The sequence below is a fragment of the Medicago sativa genome, chromosome 2, assembly GCF_051527215.1.
Source record: "Medicago sativa cultivar Bolivia chromosome 2, Bolivia_mono, whole genome shotgun sequence".
In the NCBI taxonomy this organism is placed as follows: Eukaryota; Viridiplantae; Streptophyta; class Magnoliopsida; order Fabales; family Fabaceae; genus Medicago; species Medicago sativa.
This window is the reverse complement of record NC_140750.1, coordinates 22184712-22210886: the sequence shown is the minus strand read 5'-3', so window position 1 is coordinate 22210886 and position 26175 is coordinate 22184712. Positions and strand designations below refer to the sequence as shown.

Sequence of the window (26175 nt, the reverse complement as noted above, 5' to 3'; positions counted from 1 at the left end):
CTGTATTTATTATGATTAGGGTACCGTTTTTACCGATAATGGTTGCCGTAATTCACCTCTTTATGAGGTGGACAGTAACAAATTTGGTGAGGTACAACATATAGCTCGCACTTCATTACCTGCTTACATTTCTCCTATGTAACTACTTTGATTTGCTGTTGGATTTTTAGAATTTTCTTCACCAATTCTTCCACATTATTCAAGAGGAGTTTTCTTTGAGCAAGCAAGGCATCATTGGTATCAAGCTCTAAGATACCACCCTTATTTGAGTGATTCCTTCTAGTCATTTATTTCCATGGACTTAATGAGCTTAATGGTATCCACGACATTCTTTGACATAAGAGAACCACATGTTGTTGCATTAAGTAGGAGTTTTGGTTGTTGTTAGAGACCGCTTATGAAAATGTGAATTTGACTAATATCGTCAAATAATTAATAGCATGGGCACTTGTAGAACATTGACTTGAATCACTCTTATGCCTCGCAAAGAATCTCATTGAAACCTTGGGTGAAGAAAATTATGGATATCTTGGCATCTTGAATTCTGCTTTGAGGAAAAAATCTTCTAATTAACTTGTCCACTAAAGTGTTCGAATTAGTCAGAGTGGTCACTAGTTGATCATGACAACAATATTTGGCTTATGGAATGAGTGAATAACGAAAAAGCCTCATGTACAAGATCTTATTCGCGCTCAGAAGCTTTTGGACTTTCAGAAATCTCATAGAATTTCATCAGGTGATTGATGGGATCTCCATGTGGTCGTTCCACTGATTGGATTTGAGAGCATAAGTTGAATAACTCTCATCTTGATCTCGATCTGACATCAGTTGTTTCCTGGATTTGTTGATCTAGTAAATCTCCTCAGACTGTTATTGTTCAACTTCATCATTGGCGTGTGACTATCCTCATGTTTGTCATGTTGATGGTTGTTGAGGAAGATTGCTCAGCTATGGCTTTGAAGAGAAGCTTGCTTCTTCTTCATTTTTCATGCCTTGTTGTTGTTCCTCCTTGATGTGTGTTGCATCTCTGGATTGTAATACAACTGATTTTCTGTAGTCTTACCTCGGATAAATGAAACTCAAACAAACTATACCAGCGATCAGTATACAAGTGTGTTTCAAAAAAAAAAAATTAAAAAAATGAAAGTAAAGACAAATAGAAGTTATGGTGTGTTAGCTCAATGAGCATATAGCGACCCAACGAATTATACAAAGCAGAGAAAAGTTTCTAAATGCAGAGACGAAGTTTTAATGGGTTTCATTCTAAAGTTTTCAAAGTTACCAACGATCAGTATACAAGTGTGTTTCAAAAAAAAAAAATTAAAAAAATGAAAGTAAAGACAAATAGAAGTTATGGTGTGTTAGCTCAGTGAGCATATAGCGACCCAACGAATTACACAAAGTAGAGAAAAGTTTCTAAATACAGAGACGAAGTTTTAATGGGTTTCATTCTAAAGTCTGCAAAGTTTCTTAAATCAAATTTCAAGGAAAATAGTTTTGGTAACAATTAAACCTGATAACTAAGAGTTTGGCAGAATATAGAAAGTCGTGCCGGGTTAAACTTCAGTACTATTCGTTTAATGGTTAGTCTTAATCGATTGAATACTTTATATGCTTCAAATATAACTCCACCTAACCCTCATCATATATTTCCATATATGGAAAACGACTTGAAATCCAATGTATCAGTCAACTTCTGATGCTAAGCAAAATAGTTAATTGATTTGATGACATATGACTGAATAGTTTAAATATGAATATAAACCTAATCCTATATATGTTTATCAATTATCATCTACACTTTAAACCCGCGCTATCGCGCGGGTCTGTTATAGACTCTCGATCAATATGCAACCATAACAGATATATTTCCCAAGTAATAACTTAACAGAATATATAGACTCTGTTATAAACATGGAGTACATAGATTCTAGAGCAATGTTATATCTCTGGAAAAATAACATCAAGAATTCTTCAAGGATAAAGAGCAGCTAATCACAATGCATTATTTACCACAATTCAAGGAGGTGTGGCTGAAAAATAGAAAGTGAACAAATAAATCAAGCAATTAAAACTTTGCAATTGAAAAATTCTTGATGCTATTTTATTTTTATAGAGAAATAGCATTTTCCTAGATTCTAAAGTACGCCAATAGTAATTACAGATGTTTCCTGAGTAATAAACGGACTATATTTTCTGTTTTCAAATGAGATTGAAATTACGACAACCATAACAAAAACATATAAATACGCATTCATATTGTGAGGGTTAATTATTATAATCTCTAAAAGTAGTTTCATTTGTGAGCTATTTTCAATTTGCTATGCGCATGCTTCATTATAAATAGTTCAGATTCTAAATCACGGCAACCATAATTACGGTCTTTTTATTCTAAATCAAGGAACCTTTTTAATTATTATAATTCCTCAAAGTAGTTCATTTGTGAGTTGTTTTCAGTTTGCTATGCAACTGCTACATTCCATGGAGTCCATATATGCTAAATTACGGCAACCGTAACCACGAATATTTCACTGAGTAATTTAGTTCATATATTTTCTGTTTTCAAATGAGATTGAAATTACAGCAACGATAACAAACACATACAAATAAGCATTTATATTATGTGGGTTAATTATTATAATTTCTAAAAGTAGTTCAGTTGTGAGCTCTTTTCAATTTGCTATGCACATGCTTCATTCCAGATAGCTCGTATGCTAAATCACGGCAACCGTAATTACGGATTTTCTTGAGTAATATAGAATAATTAATTATTTGTCTTCAAATAAGATTGTAATTACGGTTGCAGTAAACATGTCGGAGGCCATTGAGGATACAAAACACCATTATGTAGATCAACCTTTGTAAACCACAAACGATGGAAGTTGCAATGATGAATTTATATAAAACGTAATAGCTTGCTTTCAAATATTAATTGATAATACATAGTAGAACCAAATCCATTAGACAATTTAAAAGAGTCATTAATCAATACAGCCAAAATTACATGCAATATTATGCATGTTAAATTAAGAAATGACAAAACAGAATAAAAAGACCATATATGAGTCTAACTGGGAACAAACAGAAAACCGCATAACACATTTAATAGAAACGCAGACATTGTGAAGTTGCATGACAATCAATCAGAATCTTCAACCTTGACAGACACAATCCTCGGCTCCTTAGTTGTAGATGCGTCGCATGCAAGTTCCACGTTCGCCTCATTCATTCTGCAGGAGCACAATCACACGGCAGTACAGTTATTCGATGTAAATTATAAGTTTTAAATGAACATGGGTCATTTGCAAAATAATTAGAGCAAAGTGTAGACTACCTTTCTTCAAAGTGATCCTTAAACATAGGTAACATATTCTTTCTCACACTTGCATGAATTTTCATGCCTTACAACAAAACCAAAGCAAAACAGATTGAATTAAATTACCGCATACTGAAAATAAAACACGAAGCAGTCCGTAAAGTGCAATGCGCGTATCTAAATCCCTTATATCAATTACAGACCGGCTCAATTACCTCAGCATCCACCAATATCATATGCATCATGCCAACTTCAGTTGCATTGAAACAGTCAGGAGTAGTCCACAGGTTAAGCACTCTACCGTGGATCTAGAACTCAATTTTTCCACCAACAATCTCATCAAATTTCATTAACGTTGGAGCTTTTCCTACAAACCAACAACATCATCAGTAATTACGAAGATATGTCATATTATAAACAAAACCATACATGAAAACATGAAAACTAACCTTTGTTTGCCATGAGTGAGTATGCAAGATTGGCTTTCTAACGTGATGGTTTCAGATGCACCCTGATATGAACTTAAAGTATATTTTGAGAGAATGGCACAAACAAAACTCAGAGTAACTCATATTTATAGGAATAGATCATAGGACTTGAGAAATTCGATTTGGCCTTGAGACAAAGAAATAAATGATGTATATAAGTTGCGTGTCTCAATGGTGTGTAATTAATCAGATGTCGAGGGCATTGTAAGACAAACTTATATTGAGCACATAAAATGCAGTTGAAAGTCTTCGCATTAATGAGTGTATGAGCTGCAAGCTCTCCCAGCAAACCAACTTATCATCTTGAGCAGCGCAAATCTGGATTGCTTCAATGCAAAATTAGTTGGATTGTATTTAATTAACATAGGGTTTGGAAATAGTTGAGTGAAACGATGGAAATAAGACGATTGAGGTAATTATAGGGTCCAGGAAGCGATGCAGTAAAGGATTAATGGGGTCCCAGTTAATTAATTGAGTTAGTTGGGTGATTTAGACTGACCTGAGGCGCCAAAATCATACTTAAGAATGCATAAAGTGGGGTAGGGCTGCAATTAGGGTTAGGGTTTTGCACTAATCAGACCACCTTTGATTAATATTAAGTAAGATACATGATTTAAACCACAACCATTAAGTAACAAGTTGATGTCTCTCACTTACTAACTCAAAATATCGTTTGTGGATTGAACATCAGCAAAAACATTAAGAACAAATTTAACAGAAAAATTGTATTGAATGCATATATCACCCACAAACAACCAGATTAAGAGTAATACATTAAAATCCTAGCTACTAACATCTAATCCCTAGGACAAAGAGAATTTAGCTATGCATGAGTAGAATAACTAACAAAGAAGAGATGGATTATGTTGGTGAAGCATCCACAACCTAGAACCAAGCTCCCCAATGGTGGAACTGAGATTCTCTCTCTCTCTCTCTCTCTCTCTCTCTCTCTCTCTCTCTCTCTCTCTCTCTCTCTTTCCCGCTCTCTCTCTCTCTCTCTCTCTCTCTCTCCCTCTCTCCCCCTCTCCCCTTCCCTCCCTCCCTCGTACTTAGGAACTCAAACTTTTGACATAAATTGTTTGTTCGATGGGAAAAATCATGCTCGCCCACAGAATTGAGCTCTCTTCACTAGGAGGGAAAAGCTAGCTAGTCTGCATGAGTCACTAAACCTGCATAGTTTGCTTGGTGAATTGTTGCTCACCCAACGAAGATGCTCTAGATTTTCTCAGTGGAATGCTCTAGAATTTCTTGTTTCACTTCACCTTTCTTCGTCTAGCGAATGTACTTGCACTAAAATTCATTGATTTCTTTTAATCTTGTCAAAAACCTACAAAAAGTGATAGGAAAGAGATGTAGCATTCTAGAATTATGATAATATTCGTATTTACATTAATTTATGGATTTTTCTCTTAGATAACTTGTAAAACAAGTTAATAAGCATTATTGAAAATAAGGGAAATGCTAACTGGTGCCCCCGAGGCACTGGTTAAGGATACTAAAAAATGAAATTATATAGCAGTTATTTAATTGAAAATTATGTAATTAATTCATAAAAAGTCAAAAAAGTTTCATTTTTCAGTAATAATTTCCTTTTTTAGTATCCTTAACCAATGCCCCGGGGGCACCGGTTAGCATGACCCTTGAAAATAATCAAAATTTAATTAGCACTTATCAATGAGTAAGAAATTTACATAATACAATGATTATTAATATACTACTCCTTCCGTTTCAAAATGAGTGTTGTTTTAGACAAAAAAAATTGTTTCAAAATGAATGTCACTTTCAGTTTCCAATGCAATAACTTTTTCATTTCAATTGTACCCTTCAATTAATACTATATACATTACTTCCAAATTATTATTTTTTTCTTTAATGAAAAACAAACCAATAGTTGATTAGGATAATTTGATAAATTAATATCTCTCTTTCTTTTAATTAATGCATTTCTTAATATGTGTGTAAAAACCTTAAACGACATTCATTTTGAAACGGATGGAGTAGAAAATGTATATGAAGCATCATTAAATGATATAAATGATTATTTATTTATCTTAATTGGAATTAGATTGATGCAATATTTGGAAGGTTGAAGCAATAAATGATTATGTTATAATGAACATGTTTGTCAATTGCGTATTAAATGATTGATTATGCCAAGTTACATGCATCATGGATGATAATGAAGTTTATATATATAAGTAGAATTGCATCCAATAAGTTGATTAACAACATGCGCTACATAAACAATATCATCAAGTCTAGTGACAACATTGTACACCATACAAACAAGAGTACAATACAAAGTAAAATTTAGTAAGTACATAATTCGCATTCATCTCAAGAGGACTATCTAGTCCTCAAGTATCAGAGGCAGGCTTAGTCAATAATGTTGGTAATGTACTTGGATTGTGATAGAAGATAACATCTAGTGAAGCACGAAACTTTGATTCCTAAGAAGTGATGAAGAGTATGTAATTCCTTCATTGCAAAATAATTGGATGACTGTAACTTAAATTAATTAAGAAAGAATATATTAAGAAAGAATACTACGGCCATGTGGAAAGTGCATATTAGAAACAAAATAGAGTCATGATCACCATAACAGAACCCAAGTTACATAATTATAGTAGAAAATTCACGAATCCCATGCTCGAGGAGCTTGTTCAAGACCATAGAGAGCTTCCTCCTCTTGAAGATCACCATTCAAAAAGAATTTTTTGACATCCATGAGAAAAAAGTTCTTCATGATTCATGCTATATTGTTGATGAAATCTTTTAGGAACACCGTGAGCTTTGTACCTCTCAATTGATCCGTCAAACTTGATTTGGATCTTGTATACTTGACGAGATCCAATTTTAAGTATGTCAAGTAGTGTTGTTTTATCTTCAAGAAAGAAGGGCGAAGGTTAACTCTTTGAGATTACAAAAAGTGTATGCTAAATCTACATTAGTTTCAGTTTATGATTTATTGAATCAAGCAGAATTTAAATAGTAAAAGATAAAATTGTTGATCAAATAATACGTTTATTATACTCCATCCGTCCCGCAATAGATGACCCATTTGAAAATTTTTAATTTTGACCTAACCTACTTTGACCATATTTTTCTACTAATATACAAAGATAAATAATATCATATAAGATGTCGTTAGATTCGTCTCGATGAGTATTTTCAAAATATCAAATTTTCATAATTTTTTCTAATATATTGTTCAAGATATTTAAGCTCAAAGTTATGCATTGGCATGCGTAATAAGGTCAACTGTGTCAAGTATTATGGGACGGAGGGAGTATTAATACTACAAGAAACATTACCTTTTGCCAGGGGCAAAATCCCTGAGAAAAGGACAGAATCCCTGGCAAACTGGACGTTTGTGAGGGAATTTCCCAGGGGCAGAAGCACTCGCAAAAGCACTCGTCGCTAACCTTTTGCCAGGGGTTACACCCCTGGGAAATAAACGAGGGGCCAAACCCCTGGTATATCGCCTGGCATTTTCCCTGACATAATCCCTGGCATATGCCCTCACTTTCTTCAGCAACAGTCTCTGACTCCGACTGACTACTGACTGACGACTGACGGATGGGAAGTCAAGTCAGATCTGCAAAAAACAGGGACATGCGAGGGGTTTAACCCCTGGCAAACGACCATATTATTTTTTTAAAAAATGTTTTATTTATAAAAACGTATTTTTTATTGATTAATTAAATATTTTAAAAATAATTTTAATTAATAAAATGTATTTAAATTAATTAAAAAAATCGATATTTTTTTAAAAGTTGTTTCTCAAATACAATTTTACTTTTAAAAAATATCAGATTTTTGAATAAACAAATTTAAAAAAAATATTCCCTAATTTTTTTTTAAAACAATACCACCGTAATAACAAACAATACTTTCATTCTCAACTCTGTTTCGTTCTTCCTTCTTCCATTTCCAATCAAACGACGCCGTAACCACCGTAGATCTCAAACAACATCATGTGGCGAAGAATCGTCTCTTCTCCTCACCTCAAAACCCTAACTTCTTCATCTCATTCTCATCCTCGATCCGCCGTCACCGGTCTCCGATTCGTCGGCCTCAGCTGCCACGTCGCCACACAATCAGCTGGTTCGGTGAAGAAGACAGTCGAGGACGTAGTTCCAATTGCTACTGGTTATGAACGTGAGGAGATTCAAGCTGATCTTGAGGGAAGGAATATCCTTGAAATAGACCACCCTGAAGGTCCTTTTGGCACAAAGGAAGCACCTGCTGTTGTTAAGTCTTACTATAACAGAAGGATTGTTGGATGCCCCGGTGGTGAGGGTGAGGATGAGCATGATGTTGTCTGATTTTGGTTGGAGGAAGGCAAGCCCCATAAATGAAGTTTGATTGTGTTTTAAGTGAAGAAAATTTTCTAAGTGTTTTTTACATGTTGAAAGACCAGTGCTTCACTTATATAGGGAGGGGAAAAAACCAGGGCTTTTGCGAGGGGCATTTCCCTCACACAGCTGGTCAAATCCTAGCACAGCTAGGCGCAGCCATAGGTCCAGAACTGTGCTCAAAAAGCCACGGGCTAGGTCAATAACCGAGGGGTTTTGCCCCTGGCAAGCCTGCAACTGGACAATTTGTGCATGCCCTTGTCAAGTCAACTGGAACACAGTAGGGAATCGTTTGAATTTTGCGCATCCCAGGGGCTGTCCCTGGTATAATCCGTCGGTTTTTTCCTGACACAGCAGAGATTCCTTCAGCTTTTGAAAATTCAATCTGGTGCCTAAAAAAAACCAGGGCTTTTGAAAAAAAACGATGGGCAAACCCCAGTGTTGTATGCCAGCGGTTCTCCTTGGCATTTTCCCTGGCAAATTTGCCAGGGGTTTCAAACCCCTGTCAAAATCCCTGACAAAAGGTCATTTTTCTTGTATATAATAAAGGTAAATGATGATGACTATATTGGAATGATAATACTAGATTGGAATGACTAGATCTAGATGGTATACATGAAAGTGAGAGGATGACTATATTTGTATCCTAATTTGCATTTTATTTTATATAATAGTCATGAAATCAAAGAAGTCTCAACATAAGTGAAACTCACATTGGCCAAAATGCTATATAAGTAGGGATGCAAATTTATATCTAAGAGTGGGGATTTCACAAAGACTTTTCCATTTAGAGTCTGCAAGTGGGGATATTTCCATTGGAGGGGTGAGAATGAGGATCATTCTGCTACCTTGAAGGTTCTTTATCATTGATAATATTACCACAATATTCTTTTATGAATGTAAAAATTAATGTCAATCAATACAATATCTTTTGGTATTTTTTTTAAATAAAAAAACAATATAATTTAAAACAAAATAACTCATCACATCACTCTATTCCTATGCATTTTTCTCAAAAAATCCCAAGTAGTTTGAAATTCATCCTAAAATTAATATAAAATTTACATTGTTTTAATGTTGGTTAGTCCCCTCACAAATGGGGACAAGGGATAAAATCATCCCACAATGGAAAACAAGGAGATGGATGGAGGACAATTTGTGGGTGAGACAACAACACATTCAATTTTGTGAATTTCACAATGTAATTTGAAAACTCCACACAATAAGTCTCTATTGAATTTATTGACGACCATCAACATTGGAAAAGTAAATATTACTTCAAAAGATAAAAGTCAACATATTTAAACCAAACATGCACATAGACCAACTTTAAAATACATACACCATTTCATAGAAAAGACAATAAAAACTAAACGATTACAAATAAGACTCTAAAAATACTACATATTCCATTTGAAATGTATTTAGTCTAAAATTTAGAATAAATACATTTGACTTTTTTAGATATTTGTTGCTGATGTTTTATTCTAGACGGTGTAAAAGATGACACTTTTTAAAGAAGTTATGAATTACATAGACGAAAGGCAACTTGGGGATCAACCTTAGGGACTTCTACTCTTTTTCATTCATAGGGTCAAACCCATTCCCAACCCATATTGGACTTGGGTTCAGGTTTGACTTGATTCGATCCTCTCATCGACTTCTTTTCGGTAATCACCAATAAGCAATGATAGATCTTCGAGATCATTCTCGCTCACATTTCCATCAAATTCACCCGTATGAATGAATTCACCAAGTAGATCATTCATTTTCTTCTTCTTGGACCTGTCCTTTTGTTTCTTCAACTTCTCTTTCGATTTCATTATGGATTGTCTCAAAAAGCCCTCATGATCCAGCTTTCCTTTTCTTTGTTCCGATTCAGGAAAGCTCCTAAACTTGTCCAACACCATCTGGACTCCTTCTTTTGATGGATAAACCGTTGCTCCATCATTGTTTTCATCATAGATTATACCACATGCATCAATTCCACAAAGTGTGGTGATTTCACTAATCTTCTTAGTTATACCTGTTGAAAAACACAACAAAACCCGTGAGAGAGTTGAGAGAAATGTGAAACTGAAAAAATGTATACTATAACCGACATGATCTTAAAATATTGTGAAAATAACAATAATTTCAAAGGTCTACATAACTGATATGTTATTATGGTTGCAACAACATTTGCTTACAATTTTTTCATGATATCAACAACAACAAAAAAAATAACAAACATCAAATAACTATATTCATATTGATAAATTCCTAATGGTTATGCAGTCAACTTTCATATTTTTAGTATCCATGGTAGTGATAAAAAAAACTGAAAGAAATGAACAAGAAAAAAATTCATAATAAATTTGTATGATATGAGTGTTCTTTATAGAAATAAAGGAGAAATTTAGTATCTAACCATGCTTCCTTTTGTTGAATGTTGTCTTCCTCTTCAAGTCATCAGTTATGTAGTCAACTCTCATATTTTTATCAGCCATGTTAGTGATTAGAAAACTGAAAGAAATGAACAAGAAAGAAATTGAAAAAAAAGTGATGTTTATTATGCCTTTCTTAGTACTCCGGTCATACTATTTATATAGATACTCCCTCCGGTCCTTATTATAAAAAAAAATTGACTTTTTAGGTTCATAGAATAATTAATGTATCTTATTGTAAATATAGACTAAATACATCACTTATACAATAAACCAAAAAAGTCAATTGTTTCTTATAATAAGGACCGGAGGGAGTATATTTTTGATACAATTGAGTTGAATTTATAGCAAGTCTTATGAGTACTATAATTTATTGAGAGATATTCAACCACTACCTTAACTATTCTATCTGAAAAACACACACGCAAAATATTCACATTTATGGAGTCATCGGAAATGGCTCACGCAATAAAATAATAAATGCACAGAGAAATGTCAACATGACTTACTCGGTCACTTTTTAAAGAAAATGACAAATTTCAATGCACTAGTAAGTTTTTATAAAAATATATGTAATCAATGCATTGAAATTTGTAATATTTGACTTTTTGAAAGAATACTTTCCACATTTGGAATATTTAAAGAGTGTCACGGAGACACTCGTTAATAAGATCCTTTTATAAATACTCTTTGCAGTTGTCCAAGAGGTGTTAGACCTGTGGTAAGATGTGGTCTTGCAAAATTTAGAGATAAAATTTTCATCTTTTAGTTGTAAAATGATTGCTAGAGTCATTTTAATTAAGAGTCATGCAAACCGGTACCTTCGAAGCACTGGTTAAAAAATTAAATATAGTAATATTTACATTAAATGCTTAGATAATGACCCAAAAGAGTAATATTTACATTCAAAGTTGTGTAAATGCTTTCTCTTTTTGACTTAAAATTTTCTCTTTTGACTTCTTTAACCAGTGCTCCGGGGGCACGGGTTAGCATTACCCCTTAAGGGTTAATAATACTTTTACCATTCCCATGTTTTGTTATAATAAAATCTGCAGTTTTCACAAAATTTAAGAAAAATTATTTTTGTTTTGCAAGACACATAGTGACCCATGATGAGGTTACAAATTTATTGTTGATTGAAGAGAAAATGTAGGGGTATGTTGGTAAAGAAATAATTAATGTAGTTGGAAATGTTAAAGGAGTCTTGTAAAAATAGACAAAAAAAAAAATCTCAAAAGGGTCTTATAATTAAGGATGGAGGTATTATGTCTTATATCACAGATGTAGTATTTATTTGGGAAAAAAAATTAATAAATGTATCTACTAATATATTTGAAGTTCAGTAGATAGAGTTTGACTTTGTAACATAAGGATACGAAGTTTATCGAGACAATTGTAATTTGACCAATAACGTCACTACTATTAATCAAATTTACCCTTCAAAAATCTAATATTTTAATTTTAAATATTTATACATTTAATAATGACATTGAATTCTTTTTAACTTATTAAAATTTATACATTTAATAGTGACATTGAATTCCTTCTGGTCAAACCAATTAGGTTGCTTCTATTTGTCAAGTTAATTTTACTTGCTCATAAAATGTGTGTAATGAAGCCCAGATACGGATACAGGTGCGGGTACGATACGAAACGGATGTGGATATGCGAATTTTTCAAAATTTGGGATACGATACGGCTAAGATACATTGACAAAAATTTAATACTAAAACTTATACTACCTCCGTCCCTAATTATAAGATCCTTTTGAAAAAAAAATGTCCCTTTTTATAAGACCCCTTTGTTATTTCCAAGGACATTAACTATTTCTTTACATACGTGCCCCTATTTATTTCACATCTTTTTCTTCAATCAGCAATAAATAACATGTTGAAAACATAAATTAACTCTCTCTCTTAAAGGATAAAATTGTAAAAATAATAGTGATCACAAACAACTTTAATGTAAGGGAAATGTTAACACTACCCTTAATGTAAATATCCACTTTCTTAATTCCAGTGATTTTGGGAAAAGGGTCTTATATATAGGGACGGAGGTAGTATATTTTTTTGGTGTACATACTAAAACTTATATGTATGTAATAAGCTTGAAGAAAATAAACTTTGATTAAAAAAACTCAACACAAATTTTATCTAATGTTGATTACCTGAATCACCTCTCTCTCGTTACCTTCATCCACAAGAAGTATAATTTTAAGTGGTTCATCGAGAAACAATTATAGTGATGCATATCTAAAATTGAATCATATACATCTCTACTGAATGTTTACACCATTGTCTCACTTTATTACTCTTCAACTTTTTCTAGGATACGTATCTGTGAAGTATCTTATAAGTATCCTTGTCTATCTGCGGAGTATCGTATAAGTATCCGTTAAAATATTTTTTAAAAATTTAAATAGTTAATTCCGATACTTCGTGGGTGCGTATCCGTGGAGTATCGGTATCCGATACGGGTACGTCTTCGTTTTGGAGTATTCGGGATTCATATTATGTGTGTGTGTGTGTGTGTGTGTGAGTAGTGCTAGCAACACTCACTTCCTCATTGGTTTAAATCAAGGTGAGTCTCTCACACTTTGGAAATGGGTTCCACTTAAAGTAGTGAGATATGCATTAATTTTATCCAATAAGAGAGTGAATGTTAGAGATAGTGTTTAAAAGAGAGTGTCCTTAGCATTCCTCATATATATATATATATATATATATATATGATCAAATTACACTGATGTAATGCTACAATAATGCTACACTGTTCAATATTATTTTACTCGATACATATTTTTCAATTTTGAATGTTAAATTGTAAGTTATATCATATAGATCATCCATGTAAAACTTTACATAAATCTTATTTGATATGTTACCGAGACTCATCAAGATTAACGGTTTATGTGCAACATATGAAATGATTTTAGATTTATGTAAAATTTTACATAAATAATCTATATGATATAAGCTTAAAATAGAATTTGGAAAATATGTATCGAGTACAATAATAAAGAGCGGTGTAACATTGACGTATCATTACATTGGTTTATTTTATTCCATCTTTGTGTGTGTATGTTGTGGACTTCTAAGAAATCATCAATACCGATCTTTTAACATAGAGTTTTTGTTCAACCAGTTTAAAACGAGAGGAAACTGAATCTGAGACAAAAACCTGGAACAAAGTTTAAGCCATAATACTTGAAAGTTATTTCCATAATAAAAAGGATTTTCACTCTTGCAGGGTTAAGGGTCAGACAAGAGATTGGAGCTTGATACCAATTGAAGGTCGGTGAAAAATACAAGAAAGAGGAATTTAAATTGTGTTGCAATATTTTTTTTAAAAAAATGATTAACCATTTCTTTTACGGAAACTTGTTCGTAAAAGATTAAACACATTAGTTCTTTGTCAAAACATTAAACTTCAGTTTAAAACAGAAAGACAATGTGAAGTTAAACCATAAAGAACTTGACACAGATAAAAAGAATGAGAGATAAGATAAAGAGAGAACAATATATCTTGATGCATCTCCAACATCTATCAACCTTACTTTGTTAATTATACATTCAATGGGTAACTAAACTCTCTTTTGTGTTGGAATTTGATGTGAATAGAGAAGACTTTATGTGGTACTCTTAGTCTATGTTTATGCGGTGCACTGCCACTTGACACACGTCTAGAGAGAAGCTAATGTATTCAACTTCTATTTTTCACGGTAAAAAGACTATGAAACGTGTTGGCTGGTAGTATATGATTTATGCTTTCAATGTAATCTTTAGTTTAAATATGTTCTTAATGTTTGCTGACGGTGTAGTGTTTCACAATTGATCTTTTGATTTATTGAGGCTTAATCGACCTTACTATCTAAGGGATATGATTTAAATTATGTATAGGTGTTATCACGTTAGAGATAGCAGGTAGGTCTATATTCATGTATAACTAATTGCGCGTATGCCATTGAAATAATTGGCTATTTTGCCACCGACGCATCAGAGGCTAGTTGGTTCAATGGATCTCACATCGTTAACCAGAGATATAGATGTATGCTGAGAGATATGTGGAGTTATATTTAAGGTATAAAAAGTATATGATCGATAAAACATACGAGGAATAGTCATTGAAATTCAATTTCAGCACAATTTTATCTATTATGTTTCAGTTTACTTTGATTACAACAACAAAGCACTTTTACAAAACTTTGTTTTAGAAATTCTGTCAATACGAGCATTAATCGTGCTAAGCACAGTCTTTGTGGTTCAATAATTTATTTTTGATAAAATCGGCATAATACTGTGCATCCTCTTTATCAGTATATCAACATTAATCCGTGGAAGCGCATGCTGGGGCCCATGGAGCAGGAAACTTTTGCCCTTTGACTCCCATGCTCCTGGGACACATGAAGGCGCATGGGGCAGGAAATTGCGCGGAAAATACTGCTTTCTTCGTTCTTTGAGTGATCTTCTTCCATACTTTTATCTTGAGACTTGGGACATAATTTTCCTACATTGCATTGTCTTCAAAAACCTTCTCGAGCTCCTCTGATCTTCACTCTCTTGCTTCCATAACTCCATGCGATGTCTTGATTGGTTGAATTACATGATTTCTCACTAAAATGACTCAAACCACCTATTGAGTTGCCGGTTTTGGGAAAAATAAAAGTACTAAGACTTAAATGAAAACAATACAAAAGATCCCTAAAACCATGAGCAACACTACATCAAGAATTACATTTTTGTGTCATTCCTCTCTTGTGTCCTAACATCTTGGTTAACAATAATAGTATCACTAGCTAAGCTAACTGTAGAGTTGTGTCTGTTGAGTTAGATAAACTACTGTCGAATACTTCATGTGTAAGCTTATGAGGAGAATCGATCTTAAAAAAACACTCTCCTCATTAGTAAAGCCAAGGTTCTCATTTAAATATTTATGACTAAAATTAAAAAAAGGATTAATATCAATATACTTATATCAATATACTTTACAGTTGCAGTTTCCACAAAGATTTGAATTTTTCGTTCAAACAAATTAATATGTATGTGCATCATTATTCTCATCGTCTCATACGGTTTTGATCTACTAAAAAAAAAGGGATTGGACAGGACAACTTCGGTCGTATTATTTTTGATTGTAATACTATTTCAGTGATTGGACAAATTGGAGGTAAGGGACATGACAAAAACTAAAATTCTTGTCCCTCAATAAATCATAGCACAACTTTTGTCCCAAGTACAAGTTCTCTAAAATACCAAAATAGTCTTTTGTCCACCGAACATCATATAAGATAAAAAAAAAAAAAAAAAAAGAGGACCAATACCTTAAAAGTTAATTTGTCAAGGGTCGTTTTATCTTGTGTTGTCATATTTTGTCTTATGATGTTCTGTCCAATACTTAACTTTTACCATATCAAATGATCCCTTAGTCTCGGTCTCACAATTATCTCTTGGCTTGACTTTATTATCTATTGAAAAAGGAATGTTAAATGAAATAGATTATGATAATTTAATAAACTAGTTTGCATCTCAAAAAGTCTGAAAAATAAAATTTAAATAAAATATTAATTTTATTAAAAATGTTTCGTTCTTAGAGTTCGTTTTAGGCCTCAATATAGGTTGAGACGGACTTGATCGTCTGACACTTCTTTGATAGATATAACTTTTTAATTATCTATTTTCGTTAAAGAAACTATATCCCTTATTTGACTCTAATATTTTTTCTTATCAACCTTTTTTATTATATATTTTCGTCAAATTTAATATTATAATATAATCATTAATTATTTTTTGGTAAAATATGCATCAGTATGCCTTTGTTTTGGGAAGATCCATTCTGGATAATGCTATGGTGGATATCGAAATTTGTTCATTATATTCAACTAAAGCAAAAGGTAAATATGTGTTGTTGCTCTTAAACTTGATATCAGTAAGGCGTATGATCAGATGGATTTGGAGTATTTGAGAGATATTATGGTTCAAATTGGATTTACATCACAATGGGTTGGTCAATTATAAAAAACTCCTTTGTATGAATATGTTATGTCTGATGCTCCAACTTTAAAGTTTGAAAAGGATGGTAAGTATAAGGTGTGTAGTGCCTACTGTCATATAATGAATGCTAATATTGATGCAATGCAACATAGGGTGGCAGGACATTGGAATCTCATCTGGAATCTTAAGCTACCTGCTAAGGTTAAGAATTTTCTCTGGCGAGTTTGTCGCAATTATTTGTCTCCCTACACGGTTAAGATTGCAAAGCCGAGGTGTTCCTTGTCAAGGTTCTTATGCAGTTTGTACAATCCACAATGAAAATTGCTTCCACCTTTTCTTTGAATGTGGCAAAAGTGTTGCTTGTTGGCAACGTGCTGCTATTTAGTCCTCCCTTCTTCCTCATAGTGATTATACTGGTAGTTTTGCTTGGATTGTGTTTGCTTCATTACAACATCTAGATGCCCAGCAAAAGCAAATTTTTTGGGTGACTATGTGGAGTATTTGGAAGCACCGAAATAATAAAGGTTTGGAACAATAACATTGAATTTGTTTCGTTGATTTGTGAATGGGCGAGCACTCTTTTCAATAGCTGGGTCAATGCGCAACTTATCAGAACCCTGTCCCTAATCAGACTCATCACACAAAGACGATTGTCTAGCATAAACCAATTGCGGGTTATTATAAATATCAGAACGCCTCTTTCTCTCATGTGTTAAACAAAGTTGGCCTTCATATGGCTAAAATGGAGTGGCTATCATCATTACTTGAAGTTGATTTGAGAGAGGCATTCAAACTATTGTCTGCTCTGAGTGGGTTCGTGACCTTCAGCTAGCCAATGTGGATTTTGAAATTGACTCAATGGTGGTGGTAGACAATATATATGGTAGTCAATAATTTCATGATCTAAATTTAGGATGACAAAATATATCATATAAATCACAATGAAAATTTTCTTTAATTAATATTTATGTATTACCTATGTCACAAAAAGTAAAAAGAGAAATGTACAGATGTACGAATCTCAATGAGTATGATTTTGTACTAATAATCACTTAATTGCTTTTTCTTTCAAAAAAAAAAAATCACTTAATTGCTTTTCTACATATATATATTCTCTCTATTGAATTTTGAATCGAATGAAATTTTTATTTAAAGAGGTATATTTAGAGTAAAATTTATTTGATATGGAGTATCAAATTGTAATTTTGAATACAAAATAAATATTTGTTTAGATAAATATATTTTATAATTTGTATGTAAGATCTTACTCAATTATCGATGTTAATAATGTTAACCTGAATGTCATCCATCCTTTAAGTTAACACGGAGCCTCACATTATGAGTTGAAAATATAGGTTTTAATTTTAATGAGTAATTTTTTTTATAACTTTTGCCATAAAAAATCCCAAAAACAACAAAGGAAACATAACATAACTAAATCAGCACCAAAACTTAAGGCTCATCCATGGACCAAACCGCTCATACTCTAAGCCAACAAAACCCCACAACAGCCAAAATAAAAAACAGACCACACCCCTACCAACATGGTAAATGGTACAACAGATTACACAAAACCTACCAACCCTAAACAACCATAGAATATTTAATCTATAAATTGTTGGTGGTGGTGTCATTTGGAGTTGAACTTAACTCCAATTGAGTAGTCATGACTTGACTTGGATGACCATTATTATCCACTTCTTCCAATCTTCTATCAATATCCTTCAAATTTTGGTTAATCAACCAAGCAAGGTCATTCAAATCAATCATTGACATATCATCGTGCACAATTTTTTCAGCATTAAGACATTGAAACATGATCATTGTCATCTCTTGCTCCCTGTTTCCCTTCCTTAGTTTTTTCACTTTCTCCTTAGCCTTCAAAACCCTTTGCGTCATGAATGTCTCTTGGTTCATCATTTTCTTGTTCTTCTCTAATTCAGGCATAGTCCTGAATTTTGAGAGCACCCTATGAACTCCCCATGGTGATGGCCAAATATGAGGTTGAGGTTCATGAGGACCCTGAACTATAGCACATGCTTCAATACCACAAAGCGTGCTCAGTTCATCGACTTTCTTCAATAAATTATTCATCCTTTTCTTATAGGTTGATTTCCGAGCAGCGTCATTGACAATGAAGGCGAGTTTCACCTTTTTCCTAGTCATGATTGTGAGTTGTGACTAGAATGAAGAAAATTCAAGGGAAAAAAACGGTTTGTTGTGATTTTTTTTGTTGTTGTGTTTTTTGTTGTTGTACATAATCTCTTGTTAATTTTTTGTATATATAGTCAAATATGATATACTTTGTATGATTTGTAGATAGCATTAGATGTATGTGTGACTAGTATACAGCTGGCATTATTATCTGTACAATGTTGTCACTTTATTGGCATTCCATCTATGTAAAAAATATATTATTGGCTTTCCATCTATGTAAAAAATGTTGTCATTTTATTGGCATTCCATCTATGTATAAAATATATTATTGTATAGATGCATGCACATTGATAACTAATAGGATTTTATTTGACCGTTAGTTTTTAGATATTTATAGTATATCACTATAACTATTAATTGTGTGATTATTTGATATCATTTTTAAAAACTATTTTCTAATATAATATTGCAATGTAGGTATATCTACCAAAAATAAAATAAAGATATTTTTTTTGAAGGAAAATAAAATAAAGACATAAATGCTTAAAGTTATCACATTTATTAAATTATTTAAGTCTATCAATAAAAAAAAATTGTTTAAATATAACTTCCTTTTGAAAAAAAAGTCTATCAATATTCGATATAACTTAGGGGTGTGTGTGTGTGTGTGTGTGTGTGTCTATATATATATATATATATATATATATAGATTAGCAAGGTATTGTAAATAGCTAGACATACTTTTATTTTATATTTGTTTAAAAAAATTGAGACCACTGTATGCATCTAAATTGTGCACTTTTTTTATAAGAGGAACTAGTTTGTGTATTGAAGTTGATGTTTGCATACGTTAAGTATCTTCTTATTTCACGTAAAAAGGTTTTAAAATTATAATTCAACGTGTTTTCTTATATTCATTTTATTTATTTTGAAATTTATCCTTATAATTTGAGGAATATTTTCTTTTAATTTTGTTTACTTTTTTTTGTTTGGTTTATGTCGTCCAATTTTCTATTTCATTTATTTTTAATAAATTTTTTGTTTATATGAAATAAATTCTAGTGATTTAAACAAACTATAATTAATTCAATTTCTTCACACATGTATCATATGGTGTATATTTCTAAAACCCCGACTTCGATTGTTTATTTACTTTTGAATGGTAAAATATAGTTATATATCAAAGATAAAGAGAGATACACAAGAGTACAACTGCAAAAGAAAAATAAAAAGAGGAGCACAAAAGAATAAACAACAAATAACCACCACAAACACAAAGAACAACAAAACCACGGGCAATCAAACGCCCCAAAACTTAGAAAAGACTCTGAAGCTAGACTTTTGCGGAAGTTGCCTAAACCACAAGAAACATGGCAAGGGACAACCGAGATGGGTGGTTGAGGAGTAGGAAAAAAACCACACAAATCCACCAAATCGTATTAAGTAATAAGGTACTCCATCCGTCCCACAATAAATGACCTAGTTGACAATGTATAATATTGACTTAACATACTTTGACCGTATTTTTCTACTATTATACAAAGATAAACATTATCATGTAAGATATTGTTGGATTCGCCTCGATGAGTATTTTTAAAATATTAAATTTTCATAATTTTTTCTAATAGGGAATTAAAGATAAAAAATGTGCATTGATATATGTGTCAGAGTCAACTTTGTCAAGTAATATGGGACGGAGGGAGTATAAGTTAATTGTCTCCATGGGGATCATCATTCAACTCGATAATTAGCGGAATCTATTTAAAAAGCAAATAAAATAAAAGAGATTTGAAGGTTGTTGCAAATAAAAGAATTTTAACTGATAACGTGAGAGGAAGACACTTCAATGTCACAAGTCAACATTACCAAACTAACTCTAGTGAATTTATATCATGTCATTACTTTCTTTTTTTTTAGGGAATTACCTCATCCGGTTGTTATTATAAACAAAATTTTACTTTTTAGATACATTGATTAATGTATCTAATCTTTACCCTTTTTTAACATGCCAATATATATCAATGAGATAAGATATAAGATATAATCGCACATCCCATTCATTTTCTTTATCCTTCAAGTTGCCTTTTTCTTCTTCACTTGTTACGGTTTTCACTTTCTTGCAATTTTAGTCTCAAAATGCTAATTTAACTATGAACTCGAATATATCCAATCACATAACCCGAGATCCATCCAACTTACAATCCGTTGACAGGGATGCTTTGAATGGTTGAAAATGGACCAAAATTTTACACTCAGTTATTTTTTGGCAGGTGGTTTTGGGTTCAAAACCGATCAAAATTGTCGTTTGAGTATTTTACATAGCAAGTATTTCAAAGTTCATATAGAATGACTTTACAGTGTGGTTTTGGGTTCAAACCCGCTCAAAACTGTCGTTTGAGTATTTTACATAGCAAGTATTTACCGCTCAAAACTGTCGTTTGAGTATTTTACAATGCAAGTATTTCAAGTTCATATAGAATGACTTTACAGTGTGGTTTTGGGTTCAAAACCACTCAAAATTGTCGTTTGAGTATTTACATAGCAAGTATTTCAAAGTTCATATAGAATGACTTTACAGTATGCTCTTGTTGAATATATCCATGTTCATTGGATTTGCTTTAGTATTATTATGATTTTCATTACATAACATGATAAAGCCTTTAGAACCGTTCAAGTGAGCATTAAGTTAGCTTGATTGTGTGTAATACCCTAATGAATATTAAAATATTATTATTAAAGTATCTATAGTCAAGTGATAATGTTAAATATGATGACAAAAAAACACATTGAAACTATTGCATGGGTAGACAAATTACTTTAATTAATGGATCTTAGATACACGATTTTATTCAATGCCCTAAAATAGTTTGATAACTCCCAATTGAGAATATTCAGTTTTTGTGAAGACATTGCTAAAACCCCTATTTATGTAGTGGTATTCGTGAAACAAAGAACAATTGTTTTTATTTTTTATAGTGCAAAACGTTGCAGATAAAGAAGATTGAATGTAAGAATAAAATATATGGAAGCAAACAAAAAATAATTTGCTTTTGACTTCAGTATACAAAAACCCTCCAAAATTAAGACATGATTCACCATGGCAGAGATCAAGATATCCATAGAATTGAAATCCCACAATGTAAGTAAACCTCCATACATATATATACTTGTAGAACCTATAAAAGAAAAGAAAAAAAAACCTCTTTCTACCTCCAAAGTATTTCACGAATAGAATGATCCACCACCTTCATCTTAGTTTCTTGAATGCACGCTACTAATGACTTATTTGTAGATATTTCTTGTGCATCAAGAAATCAGGGGTAAATCATGCATTGCAATTTGGTGGTCTGTTTTTCTATGGTAAGGTTTTGTATGCTCAATTACTTGTGATATAATTATCAGCTATTTGGTATGTCATATTTGACAATCATACGGAAATATGACTCATTAACAAGTGTGTCTGGTTACTCTCTTGGATATGTCTCAAATGAAAATCTTTTTCTTTTTATTTTTTGGCAGTGGTGTGTTCAACTCAAAGAATGTTTATGACTTGGTGATTGAATATTTTTGTTCATTTTTAGGTGAAATTTGAATTTGGTCTTTGTTTGGTCAACTCACTTATTATATAAGTTAATCTTTTTTCTTTCTAATATAATTTTAAGGTGAAGGGATGATGTCTCGGTCCAAGACAGAGAAGACTTTGGGGGTTAAAAAGTATTTACATTTATCTCTTTTCAAAGACACTAGTTGATTAATAACATATCTTATTAAAAACGACGTTTTTGGTAATTTAGTACGAAGTTTTCACCACATAATGATTAATCTTCGTTAAAAAACATATAAGATACACAATGTAATTTTTTTCCCATCTTCTTTATTAGCAAGAGTATGATCGAATCTCTAACCTACATCACAATTTCTTATAACATAAACTAAATTATTACTACCCATGATAAAAAAATATGCACTAACAAAAATGAAATAATCTAAAATATTTTCATGTAAATATAGTTGATATTGAGAACATAACTATAATGTTACCAAATAAAGATTGTTGGTTTGAATGGTCGTTGACATGTCCTCTTTCACTCAACCACTACTCCTCCCTTATCCATCTTCTATCCACACCCCCAATAAACACCATTCTCCACCCACCTCCTCCTCCGCCACCCCCACCACCACCACCGTCGCCACAGAACCACGTTCACCTTCCGAATGGGTCAACCACCTTCGCTTCCAAGCCCAATCCTCCTCCACCTTCCACCAAGCCATCTCCACATACACCAACATGGTCACGGCTGGCATACCCCCAGACAACTTCGCCTTCCCCGCCGTCCTCAAAGCCACTGCCGGCATCCAAGACCTTAATCTCGGCAAACAGCTCCATGCCCATGTCTTCAAATTCGGACAAGTTCTCCCAACTGCTGTCCCTAACTCCCTCGTTAACATGTACGGTAAATGCGGCGATATCGACTCTGCACGCCGTGTGTTCGATGAAATAACCAACCGAGACGATGTCTCATGGAACTCCATGATCAATGCAGCGTGCCGGTTTAAGGAATGGGAGCTGGCAGTTCACCTTTTCCGGTTAATGTTGTTGGAGAATGTGGGACCTACTTCGTTTACATTGGTTAGTGTAGCTCATGCTTGTTCAAATCTAAGTAATGGGTTGTTACTTGGGAAGCAAGTTCATGCTTTTGTGTTGAGGAATGGTGATTGGAGAACTTTTACTAACAATGCGTTGGTAACAATGTATGCCAAGTTAGGTAGAGTTTATGAAGCTAAGTCTTTGTTTGATGTGTTTGATGACAAAGATTTGGTTTCTTGGAACACTATTATTAGTTCACTTTCTCAAAATGATAGATTTGAGGAAGCTTTGTTGTATTTACATGCTATGCTTCAAAGTGGTGTTAGGCCTGATGGAGTTACCTTAGCTAGTGTTTTGCCTGCATGTTCTCATTTAGAGATGTTGGGCTGTGGAAAACAGATACATGCTTTTGTATTGAGGAACAATGATTTGATTGAAAATTCTTTTGTCGGTAGTGCTTTGGTTGACATGTATTGTAATTGTAAGCAACCTGAAAAAGGTAGGTTGGTTTTTGATGGGATGTTTAGGAGGACGGTTGCGGTTTGGAATGCTATGATTGCTGGTTATGTGCGCAATGAGTTTGATTATGAGGCCATTGAGATTTTTGTTGAGATGGTTTTTGAGTTGGGTTTGAGTCCGAACTCCGTGACTTTATCGAGTGTTTTGCCTGCTTGTGTGCGGTGCGAAGCATTTTTGGACAAAGAAGGGATCCATGGTTCTGTAGTGAAATGGGGTTTTGAGAAGGATAAGTATGTGCAAAATGCACTTATGGACATGTATTCCAGAATGGGAAGGATAGAGATTGCAAGGAGTATATTTGGAAGCATGAATAGGAAAGATATAGTTTCTTGGAACACGATGATTACTGGTTATGTTGTTTGTGGTCGCCACAATGATGCACTTAACCTTCTGCATGACATGCAGAGAGGTCAAGCAAAACACAGGATTAACACATTTGATGATTATGAGGATAACGAAAACCTTCCCCTTAAGCCGAATTCTGTGACTCTAATGACTGTGCTTCCTGGCTGTGCCGCTTTGGCAGCACTTGGGAAAGGTAAAGAAATTCATGCTTATGCTGTTAAACAAATGCTGTCAAAGGATGTTGCTGTTGGAAGTGCACTAGTTGACATGTATGCAAAATGTGGTTGCTTGAACTTATCTAGGACAGTATTTGAGCAAATGTTGGTAAGAAATGTTATTACTTGGAATGTTCTTATCATGGCTTATGGGATGCATGGGAAAGGGGAAGAGGCTTTGAAGCTTTTTAGAAGAATGGTTGAAGAAGGAGACGACAATAGGGAAATAAGGCCTAATGAGGTGACTTATATTGCTATTTTTGCTTCTCTTAGTCACTCTGGTATGGTGGATGAAGGCCTTAATTTATTCCATACAATGAAAGCTAAACATGGGATTGAACCCACATCCGACCATTATGCTTGTCTTGTGGACTTGCTCGGGCGATCAGGCCGGATCGAAGAGGCCTGTAATCTTATCAAGACAATGCCATCCAATATGAAGAAAGTAGATGCATGGAGCAGCTTGCTTGGTGCCTGCAAGATCCACCAAAATTTAGAAATTGGTGAAATTGCAGCAAAGAACCTATTTGTCTTGGAGCCAAACGTGGCTAGCCATTATGTTCTACTGTCTAACATTTACTCTTCAGCTGGACTATGGGACCAAGCAATCGATGTTAGAAAGAAAATGAAGGAAATGGGAGTAAGAAAAGAACCTGGATGTAGTTGGATTGAGCATGGTGATGAGGTTCATAAGTTTTTGGCAGGGGATGTTTCACATCCACAAAGTAAAGAGCTTCATGAATATCTTGAAACTCTGTCATTAAGAATGAAAAGGGAGGGATATGTACCTGATACTTCTTGTGTACTTCACAATGTTGATGAGGAAGAGAAAGAAACTATGCTTTGTGGGCATAGTGAGAGATTGGCAATAGCTTTTGGCCTTTTAAATACTTCTCCTGGTACTACCATTAGAGTTGCTAAAAACCTTAGAGTTTGTAATGACTGCCATGTTGCCACTAAATTCATATCTAAGATAGTGGATAGGGAAATCATTCTTAGAGATGTTAGAAGATTCCATCATTTCAGAAATGGAACTTGCTCTTGTGGGGACTATTGGTAACAAGTCAATTGTAAAAAGTTCATTTTTTTCTAAACAATTCATCTAACCCCCTCCTCATCCCTCTATTTCTCTTTCTCTCTACCTCCTTTTCTCTTCTCCTTCATGGATTCATGGATGAGAACTGTACCATTGCAACTTTATTGTTGCACGATTTGGATAACTAAGAATGTGTATAGATTCTCATGTTGTTTCTGTTGAAATCCTTGGTAATTTGTCGTTTTTCTTAGTTCTTTACGACACTAATGATCCAAAGTAGGACCTCAGTAGTGGTTGGAGTAGGTTGCTGATGACAGAGCAATGTCGAAAGTTTGTTCGCGTGAGGTGGTGGACGGTACTTGCAAGCATTTCATACTAATGGGGTGTATTGGATCGAGAATTTAAGGAATTTTAAATGACTTTAATGATAAAAAGATTCTGGTATTCGATCAAATCTTTTACAAAATACTAGTAACATACCCGTGCATCCGCACGGGTACTGGTTGGTCGGGGATGAATTTTAGTAGTTTGAATTCGTCATTATGTCTTTGTAAACAGTTTAAATTTATACCATTTGAAAGTTAATCATTATGAATTTTACAATATATAAAATGTCGATATTATTATGAATTTATACCATTTATTATTTATTTCTTAACTTGTCAATGTTATTCATGGTGTGAACGATTTATAGGATTTCAAAAAAAATTATTTGGTGGTTTAAACATTAATAATAT

General features: G+C 33.2%; 2 protein-coding genes, 1 long non-coding RNA gene and 2 pseudogenes across 3 annotated transcripts; 2 read left to right on the top strand and 3 right to left on the bottom strand.

The window, feature by feature from the left end:
- Positions 1 to 3112: 3112 nt before the first annotated feature.
- Positions 3113 to 3664, bottom strand: LOC146945539 (uncharacterized). The gene is made up of 3 exons (XR_015026421.1): positions 3532 to 3664; positions 3335 to 3401; positions 3113 to 3230 (listed from the first exon to the last, which is right to left on the bottom strand). It is a non-coding gene; the product is annotated as an uncharacterized LOC146945539 (long non-coding RNA).
- A 4117-nt stretch (positions 3665 to 7781) lies between these two features.
- Positions 7782 to 8132, top strand: LOC146945538 (cytochrome c oxidase subunit 5b-2, mitochondrial pseudogene; annotated as a pseudogene).
- Positions 8133 to 9327: 1195 nt separating this feature from the next.
- On the bottom strand, positions 9328 to 10730 carry LOC146945537 (agamous-like MADS-box protein AGL80). The gene is made up of 2 exons (XM_085743875.1): positions 10573 to 10730; positions 9328 to 10188 (listed from the first exon to the last, which is right to left on the bottom strand). The coding sequence occupies exons 1-2, from the start codon at positions 10649 to 10651 to the stop codon at positions 9791 to 9793; spliced, it is 477 nt and encodes a 158-aa protein (XP_085600001.1). The 5' UTR covers positions 10652 to 10730; the 3' UTR covers positions 9328 to 9790.
- A 7184-nt stretch (positions 10731 to 17914) lies between these two features.
- LOC146945536 (agamous-like MADS-box protein AGL80 pseudogene) lies at positions 17915 to 18818 on the bottom strand (annotated as a pseudogene).
- A 3881-nt stretch (positions 18819 to 22699) lies between these two features.
- OTP84 (Tetratricopeptide repeat (TPR)-like superfamily protein) lies at positions 22700 to 26068 on the top strand. Its single transcript, XM_085743865.1, has one exon. The coding sequence runs from the start codon at positions 22799 to 22801 to the stop codon at positions 25460 to 25462; it is 2664 nt and encodes an 887-aa protein (XP_085599991.1). The 5' UTR covers positions 22700 to 22798; the 3' UTR covers positions 25463 to 26068.
- The last annotated feature ends 107 nt before the right edge of the window (positions 26069 to 26175 follow it).